Source organism: Typha latifolia, chromosome 5 (assembly GCF_019914945.1).
Source record: "Typha latifolia isolate L0001 chromosome 5, TyphaL0001v2, whole genome shotgun sequence".
Taxonomy (NCBI): Eukaryota; Viridiplantae; Streptophyta; class Magnoliopsida; order Poales; family Typhaceae; genus Typha; species Typha latifolia.
The window spans coordinates 13,842,514-13,851,560 of record NC_133090.1 but is presented as its reverse complement, the minus strand read 5'-3'; the positions used below and the strand labels follow the sequence as shown (position 1 = coordinate 13,851,560).

Sequence of the window (9,047 nt, the reverse complement as noted above, 5' to 3'; positions counted from 1 at the left end):
ATAATCTAATGCTTCTTTCTCCTTATAAGAATAAAAGAAAAATAGAAATAAGAGGCAAACTAGTAAATATGCTAGTTATAGTGAATCATATAAGACGAAAGGAAAAAGAGAGAGAGAAAAAAAAAGACTATAAAAAGTTGCATGACTTAACCTGCAAGTGCGTTATCGGTAGTCTGTCTTGCAACAAGTGAAGAACATAGAGATTTTATGAATTGGTGTGACTGGGAATGCTAATTGCCATGTTCTGTGCAGATCGTTGCTGCCATCAGAAGCTCAATTAAATCTAGCTTCCATACCAGACTAGGAAATTAACTTTTTAGTCTGCTTGTAACTGCATCTTAGTACATCCTTCACCTACTTCACTTTGGTAAAATTTGCGTCATCCAGATCAGCCAAACATGCAAAATCCAGTAGCTTCTGTTGTCATATCAAATGAAGAATCACTCAATAGTTTTTAAGTGTAATACTCTTGTCTTGATCTTTTGTTAAACATATGCAAACTACTCAATATTTAAGTTACTCATCAAAAGCCTTTCTGAAATTCACAACATTGAGGGAAGACATAAACCAGAAGACTAAACAGTCTGTTTATAACAGAATGCCATGAGCCATAAGGAGTTAAGGAGAAGAGTTGCTTCTTTTTAGACAAAAACAAGTAAATGTCTGATCAAAAGCCTACTTTCATGGTCTTATATTCTGAACCAAGTATCCCAGTGACCTCCTAGGAATTGCCTCACAATTAATAGAAAGTTCCTGTCACTACTCGGAGTAAACAAACTAAGGAACTCGTGGCCACCATGATCATGGTCACATGAACTATTATACAACTACATCAATGGAAAAGGAAAATAATGTGACTTTTGTATGTAACATATGAAAAGGATTCAACATCAGTTAAAAGAAGAGCATACAGTATTGAATGTATATAATTATATATAAATCAGCCGATGATTTGACAGAGTCAGATTCAAGATTTCTACTGTTTGTATGAAGTTATATCTTGGAAACCTATTGACTGTACATTCATTGTTCTTCTTCAAAACACTTCTTTAATTTTGAAATGCATGCACAAGGGGATATATTGCAAAGAAAGCTATCTTGCTATAATTTCACCAATACAACACAACGTACAGGTTAGATACATTTGATGGATAAAAAGAACATATGATATAAGAAAATCAAAACCTTCTCATAAAAGAAAACATAATGATCCACCACTACTCAATAGTTTAAAGAATTCAAATTAAATTAATTGAATTGTGCTGCAGAAATGCTCTCCAAGAATGATTCAATAAGTTATTCGAAATATCCTTTTGCAAGAGGCCTAATTTAACTAGCACTTACAATGGACATTAAACAGGCCTCAAGCTTGCTTCTTCTTGATCTGAGAAAATGCTTAATGACTGCATGGACTCCTGCAAAATTATTTCCTTCTCAAACTCATGCTCTTCTTCTTTTGGCTTATAGCAAATCGTCTAGCCATAGCTACATTGTAAAATTTCCTCATATGCTCAGACAGACAATGGATCAAACGAAGGTTCCCAACAGCTGATAGCCACAGCATAATGGCATCAAGCTTTTGGTATGGCAATTTCAGTCCGCGGTCCATCACCTCTTCCAAAAGGGAGCATGCATTCTCCATTCTCTCAGAATTGAACAACCCGCTGATCATTATTCCATACGTATCAACAGTACGCTCACATCCTCTCTTATCCATCTCATGCCATATATTAATTGCTCTATCTGACTCTCCGATCTCAAAAAACATTGTAATCAGCATGTTATAAGTATGAACACTTGGCTCGCAACCAGCATCTATCATTCTATCACAAAGCCCAAGGGCTTCTTCCTGCTTTTTTAGGTTGCAAAGAACCTTGAGGAAGCAATTATATGTAAGGATATCAGGTGGAAAACCTGTTTTGCTCATCTCCTCCAATATCTTGTAGGCAGCTTCAACCTTTCCAGCCAAGCACATCCCTTCAATCATATCCTTATACGTTGAAACATCTGGTAGGCAACCACAGCTTCTCATGTCAGCTAGAAGTTTAAAGCTCTCATCCATCATATCAGACTTGGCAAGAGCCACAATCATGATAGAGTAGGTCTTGGCAGTTGGTGAAGATATGGTGGAACCTTTAGTTCTCATAAACTCAAAGAGCTCTCTTGCTTCCGAGACCATCCCAGCACTACAAAAGGAATCAATGGCAGCATTGTATGTAAAATTCTCAGGAGTATAATGCATTTCTAGCATTTCCTCCAGCACCTTCATTGCTTTCTTGGGATCTCTGATCCTACACCAACCAAAAAACAAAATATTATATGTTTCTGCATTGGGGGACAGCTTACTCTTCACCCGATGAAACATGACTTCAGCTTCCCTGACAAGGCTACACTTGCAGAGTGAATCCAATAGCAAGTTAAATGCATCAATCTCTGGTGGAGTCTTCATCTTACTTCTTTTCTTCTTTGCAAACTTTCTAAGATGGGTCAGATGCTTATCCGTGTAAGCTTTCAGAATCATTAATAGGGCATCAAGGGGCACCGAATTCTTTCCTCGTCTTTTCATGTGATCCAAGATATCGCAAACAACTCCAAATTCTCGGGCCTTGTATCTCGTGCTGGATAGTATATCAATCATAAAATTATATGTCTCAGGCTCATGTGTATAGCCTTCTTGATGGCCAACCCAAGTGAAGAACCTGAAAGCTAATTTCTCCTCGTAGCGGAGCCTTTGTATAACATCATTTACCAGCTCGGTTGTCAACTCTATATCAAGAGAGTCCAGAGTTCTCTCCAAGCTTCGGCTAGAATTGATGTCTGAGATTATAGTTTCATATACCCGGTTGGAAGCGGAGACCAAATGTTCATCTCTAGCATTGCTTGAACAATAACTTCGTGCGTCATCCGTAGTTAGAATTTCCAAAGAAGGCATACAGGAAAAAGCTCTAGCCGAAAAATTAGACGACTGGTCTAAATTCACGAAATAAGAAGAACTGCTAAAAACCCCATTTGGATATAAGGAAGTAGACCGAAATGGAGTAATAAAGAGGGAAAATTTCTCGTGCGATGAACCGGAGGGGCAAGAAGACGCAAAAATTCTGGGAGAATGGATCAAATTTGACGAGATGGGAGAAATGGGTATTGAGATAAGACGATAGAGCGAGCGAAATCTGACGAAAGATTGGAAATTTTGGTACAAAACCATCAGTTTAAGATGATCAGAAGCAGGACGATAAATAAATTTAAATTATTTGAGATTGCTGCTTGCAAGAACTACTACATCTCAAATGGATCGTAACACTATTTTCCAGAGAACAAGAACCTAACTCACACCAGAGGATTCAGAGAAAGATTACTAATTCCGCGAGATGTAGAAGAATCGGGGAAAGCAGAGCAGCGGGCCAGCGGCTGCAGCAGCCGATTTGTGTTCGGGTTCGGGAGAGAGACAGGGTTCAACAAGCTACTTGGGTATTATATGCACAGAGTTTTTTTTTTTTTTTTTTTTGAAAAGCTGGCTATATTAGACTGACCTATCCGCCTGAGGGGATCACGGCCTCCTCCAAAACAAGGTTACATAATTCCACGGGGATAGAGTCCGTCGGCCCCAGCCGAGCGGCCCCCAGACCCCGCTTACCACATTTGGCCGCCCAGTCGGCCACTTTATTCCCTTCTCGCCTTACATGACTCAGGCGACAACTTACAAAAAAGCTGAGTAATGCGCTGCACTCAGCAACTAAACCCTTAATTTTCCAAGGGCAGCTGACTCTATTCTGCATGATCCTAACTAACTCCAATGAGTCGGATTCAACTTCCACCTTGGTGTAGCCTGCCGCAAGTCGCAGTCCCAACCGGAGGGCGTGCCCCTCGGTTCGTAGCGGCGACTCACCCACAGATGGTTCCCACGCTGCTGCGACCAGAGTACGATTATATGCAGAGAGTTGAGCTAGGATAATCTAAAACGGGTTAAATAATACCCGACCCGGTAAGGAAATGGGTCATTATACAGATCCGAATGGGGTTGAAGGAAGGGTGGACAAAAGATTTGGTTTCGGATAATTAAAAAATATATGGTTAGAGAAAAAAACATAGAAAATATTTTCAAGATTTTGCGATGTTTCATCATAAACCGGGCCATTTTGGAACATTTATTATCCCAATAAGTTTCAATTTTCATTTTCTTATTTCTCAATGTAATGTAGTCACTTCTTGATCTATTTATAAGTTGCATCATATTATCCTATGACTAAGAGACATTCTGCAGTGATTTGATGAGACGCTTTCTTTAGCAATTAATACTCAGGGATCAGTCTTAAAGCAAACCAAAGTTTACTCAGTGGAGGAGAAATAGATCATTAAGAATGCTGGGTGCAGTCTATTATTTAATGCTCAGAAGTTTCCAATGAATTTTATTTACGAGGCCTTATTGAGATATATCTCACATCTATGGCCAAGTCAAAGGACAAAAGGACAAATGATGAAGTTAATCTGAAATCTGAAGTACAAATCAACATGAACAAAGTGCTCAAACAAACACAGCATACTAGATAGTACGAAGTAGGAACAATTTAAGATCCCAGGAGTCCTGAGTTGTGACCACTATGGATAAAGCAGACATTGCCAGCTTCACTAAAATGCTTAACTTTCCTTCATTTAGGAATGGATCTGCATAAGATTTTGAGTCACGCATCTTGATGAGAGGCTCTTGAATGAATGAATCTTCTCTATCTTTGTAGTATAGACTGTGTACACATGAATTTCAACAGAAGATTGTGACTAGCTTTGAATAAGTGTATCTAAGACAGTCATGCACTCAGTGTCACCTGCAAAAATTGTCCAAAAATATGAGAAACCCCTATCACCAAAATCTCCAAGGATCCTTGTATGGAGGAACATAATTTTCTGTAGGGGGGAGAAGGCGAAAAGATGCCACTGTTTTCTCTAAGAAAGGTCCTATCTGCATCACAACAGAACATATTCTAGTCAGAAGCTGAAGGTTTTTATTTTATACTCATCACGAACATATTCTGTTATGCAAGTGAACAACATAATGAATAATAAAATTAGAACCAATTCAAACTGAGTCTCGCCACAAGGAAATTATTTTGATAAGTACAAGATATAATTCATACAGTTGGCTAGCAAGATTTAAAATATTAGTTGCTCCTTAGGAATTATTGTCAAAGAACAAAATTGAGTAAAACAAATGAATATAAGAAGATAGCAAAACAATATGAAAGGAAAGCTTATGGAAATCATGGATGTAAACTTACAGATTCCCACTGCTTGCTAAGAGTTGAAGCATTCAACGAATACAAGTAGCCTGGTGGGAGAAAGGGATTGTAAACACATAAGAATGCAAAGTAGAAGACTAGAAGAATATAAGAAAATTCACTAAGACATCCAAAACAATGTGCAAGTTCTTCAAGGAGAAAAATTCTAGAGCCATATCTGTCATTCAAAACTATTCCGTAAAAAGAACCACAGTTTCTGAGAGAAAGATTTAAAGACATAGAAGCATATCATCACGTGCACAGGTCACTGAAACTAGATGAGGATATATTCAGAGATTGCTAATTTGCTGTGAACTTAAACTTGATCCCAGTTTCTTTATGTAAGCAACACTGAATATTATGTATGCTAATTCAGAATAAATTGTGAAGGATAGGACTTATAGATACCATCTCGCTCAGCAGTTGAAGCCACACTATGCCGAAAGAGATTTGGTTCTTGCGCCTGAGAAAATATGAATTATCTAAAGACCGGAAAATTTTGGAAAAAGAAGTAGATCATTCTCAGTGATTGCTCAATATTATCTATTGCATCACATCAGCAATACCAGAACACTTACAGATTTTGTTGGTGATTTTCGAACAATATACTCGTAATACCAGTATGGTTCACCATCAACCTACACAAACAACAATCTAGTTTAAGTAATTATTAATTTGATGGCAAAACATTTGAATAAGAAATCATAAATTAGCTCATCTGTCAAAGAATATAATTCTGTAGCTTACATTAGTTGAATGTGCATCAAGAACAGAACTCTCAGCCATGCGTTGGCCTGTTGTCACACGCTGCACATGAGATGATGCAACCATCAAAATTGATAGGAATTCAACAGATAAGCTATATTCAAGTGGAATTCAATATTTTCACTTTTATAGAGGAAATCAGGAATTCAGTATTTTTACTTTTATAGAGGAAATCACTTCTAATAAACTTGATGGCATTGACTAGACTGTGCCAGGCAACACGAGCCATGCCCATCAACATGCCTCATGCGGACAAGGGCTTCTTGACGAAATAGCTGACTCAGTTATAATATAAACGTATAATTTTATGGTTGATATTTGTTAGAAGACAAAATATATAAGTTATCATTCTCTAATAGCTTAAGTTTTTAGAGTAATTGACAAGTTAGCATGGAATCAGAGTGGAGATCTTGGGTTCGAACTTTGTCGGACACATTTGTTGTTTAAAATAGAAAACCTCCACTCCTTTAATTCAAGTCTACTTATTGGACCCATTAAAATATCTCAAGCTTAGAAGTGAGTAAAAAAAATCATATTTTTAATAGCTTAAACTTTTAGAGTAGTTAGTAAGTTATCAATATTAGTCGATGTAATGTGTATCCATAGATGCCTTCACCTTTCTCTGCAATAAGATGGGACCTAGTCCTACTAAAATGATTATCTTAGTAATTTCCAATACATGTATAACTAAGGCCTACTTCAATGCAAAAAAGCATATATGATGCTGATACCAAGATATTTTGGCCATGTTCAAAGCGCACTTTTGTACCCTAGTTTATATAAAGCTGAAGATTTAAAGATAATTCACAAACTATAGGACCTTCATTCTGTTATCAATTCAGTTTTGCAGCGCATGAAGTTAATACAAAATGAAATTATGGGCAATAGATTCATGGATGTAGAAATCACCAATATTATTCTTTTCATGGATGCAAAGTTTCAGAGACATTAAGTACCAAAGCAGATTTATCAGATAGAACAGAATCAGCAACATCTTTTGCATTCCACGTACTCTTGTCATTTGAAGTCAGGAAGCGTGAATTGGGAGGGCCGATCTGCATCAGACATAAGGTTGCAAAGCTCAAACCACAAAATTTTGGGAGAAATGATACAAGTCAGAAACAGGTATGAAAGTTCATGAAAGATAAGAAAATATAAATGAAACTTATTGTGAATGATCTATATATTCACAGAATCATGGTGAAAGAAGGAAGCATCTGCTTAGTCTCCAGCACCGTTGAAGTATTTAGATTCCTTCTAGGCTAGTATTGCAAAAGGGATTACTGCATTTCAGCACCTATATTTATGCTTTATGGTGGAAAACCTTTTGATCTATGTGCACATGAACTCCAAAATGTGGGTGGTGGCATGCAAAACAACTATTCCTAAATTAGTACAAGGACACCAATTTTAACTAAGCTGCTCCAACTTTTATCTAATGTTACAGCGTAGTTATGAAATTTTACCGAAACTGAGATGACGAGGTTGTTGATCATGTCAACGCGCTCAGACACAATACGTTGCCGTGCATCAGCTGTACATCATGCAGTTATCAAATTAGTAGCTACCTTAAATTTCTTGCCTTAACTGATAAAGATATACAGGGAAAGAGTTCTATGATAGCATGGAAGAAGCTCTACAAGCCAAATTTAATGCTAAAATGAGAAAGTCACTTACGTGACAGTGGAGCAGCAGAGGAATATCTTTCTGGCTTTCTTGATTGAACCCTTTAAACAGATGACAGTAGTCAGTTTTTTTCTGTTTAAATAAAGAGTTCATGCTTTGGTAACATAAAATTGGATTAGAATATATGTGGATCATGTGTTTCATTATCTTACAGATAAATTGTTATAAGAGAACAACATATCAGGAGAACCAATCCATAATATACTTCCGCATCCAGAGCTTAAGTGACTATCAACCATAAACTTCCAAAACTAATGTGCCAGCGATTGACTTTAAAAATTACTTTAACTAAAATGGAAGTACAAAATTCATTTAATCTTACCATTTAAAGGTAAACTTCCTCATAGGCAATTCAACAGGGTATAGAAAAGAATATGCATTTATGTCATCCTCAAGTAAATCCATCTTCACATTTCCGTCCAGCTCAACCACAGCATGCAAACCTACAAATATAAGTGAAGCTGTTAAAAAAGACTAACAGGCAGATGAAGTTTTAGGAACCAAAAAAACAAAAGCAACCAAGATTTTCTAACGTTTAAATAAGGAAGATCAGTAATATGGATATATCTCCTTGCTAGACCGATAGCTGTGGAAAAGGATCCTTAATTTTAGCAAATTAAATCTTGTTTTAATGATTTGAGTTGTTGATAACTATACGTAAACCAATCATGAGGTGAAACTATCAATCATCACGACATTAGGTCACCACCATAAACAGTTTATAATTATGAACAGCTTATTGAACTCAATATATATAGAGAGATGGGATTGAGCTCATCTGTACCAGAAGATGGAAGAACAAGTACTAGAGAAGAGGAGAGCCCCACGAGCATCAAATCCCTTCTCTGTAAGCTTACTTTTCCCAAAGAGGGCATCGAAGAAGAAGAAACCACCAACTGGGTTCTTCTCAAAGATCGACATGTTCCCCCCACACGAGTTAGATTTCGGCTCCTGAGAGTATATAACTAGGAATCTTAGTAGAATAGTGAGAATAAGATAAACCCGCAGATATATAAGCAAGACTAGCTATCTATTCTATTCCCAGGATAGCAATCCATACTTAACGGTCGAGAGATTCGAGGGAGGAGGAGGAGAAGAGGAACGGGAGAGAGAGGGAGGAGGGGAAAGAAGAGCTGCTGCCATTCTTTTCTGGGACAGCGATATCCTATCCCGATAGCCGTTAAAATTGAAGGCCTAATTTGCCAATTAAGGGAGGAAATAAATATTAAATAAAGGAGAGGCCGCATAGGATTAAGTACTATATGCGGACGCAATATCCGCCGTTTGTTACATCGTCAGGTTGCGAAGAAAGTAAAACTAACGTAT

The 9,047-nt window shown here is 37.3% G+C and overlaps 2 protein-coding genes across 3 annotated transcripts; both read right to left on the bottom strand.

Annotated features, from left to right (window-relative positions):
* Positions 1-151: 151 nt before the first annotated feature.
* LOC140788465 (pentatricopeptide repeat-containing protein At1g73400, mitochondrial) lies at positions 152-3,441 on the bottom strand. The gene is made up of 2 exons (XM_073137716.1): positions 1,345-3,441; positions 152-417 (listed from the first exon to the last, which is right to left on the bottom strand). The coding sequence occupies exon 1, from the start codon at positions 3,203-3,205 to the stop codon at positions 1,424-1,426; it is 1,782 nt and encodes a 593-aa protein (XP_072993817.1). The 5' UTR covers positions 3,206-3,441; the 3' UTR covers positions 152-417; positions 1,345-1,423.
* A 904-nt stretch (positions 3,442-4,345) lies between these two features.
* LOC140788018 (psbP domain-containing protein 5, chloroplastic) lies at positions 4,346-8,911 on the bottom strand. 2 transcript variants are annotated; one of them, XM_073137100.1, is made up of 12 exons: positions 8,782-8,902; positions 8,506-8,672; positions 8,044-8,164; positions 7,713-7,762; positions 7,502-7,569; positions 6,992-7,090; positions 6,018-6,077; positions 5,849-5,908; positions 5,679-5,733; positions 5,271-5,320; positions 4,821-4,954; positions 4,458-4,662 (listed from the first exon to the last, which is right to left on the bottom strand). In XM_073137100.1, the coding sequence occupies exons 1-11, from the start codon at positions 8,862-8,864 to the stop codon at positions 4,856-4,858; spliced, it is 912 nt and encodes a 303-aa protein (XP_072993201.1). In that variant the 5' UTR covers positions 8,865-8,902; the 3' UTR covers positions 4,458-4,662; positions 4,821-4,855. The 2 variants fall into 2 exon arrangements, with proteins under 2 accessions (XP_072993200.1, XP_072993201.1); XM_073137099.1 differs by having other exon boundaries at positions 4,346-4,954; positions 8,782-8,911.
* Between the last annotated feature and the right edge of the window lie 136 nt (positions 8,912-9,047).

Bases quoted from the DNA above. Each gene is read 5' to 3' on its own strand.
- LOC140788465 (XM_073137716.1), bottom strand. From the start codon at position 3,205: ATGGTTTTGTACCAAAATTTCCAATCTTTCGTCAGATTTCGCTCGCTC.
- LOC140788018 (XM_073137099.1), bottom strand. From the start codon at position 8,864: ATGGCAGCAGCTCTTCTTTCCCCTCCTCCCTCTCTCTCCCGTTCCTCT. The intron at 8,673-8,781 runs GTATGGATTGCT...ATATACTCTCAG, and splicing joins TCGAATCTCTCGACCGTTAA to GAGCCGAAATCTAACTCGTG. The intron at 7,570-7,712 runs GTAAGTGACTTT...CATGATGTACAG, and splicing joins CTCTGCTGCTCCACTGTCAC to CTGATGCACGGCAACGTATT.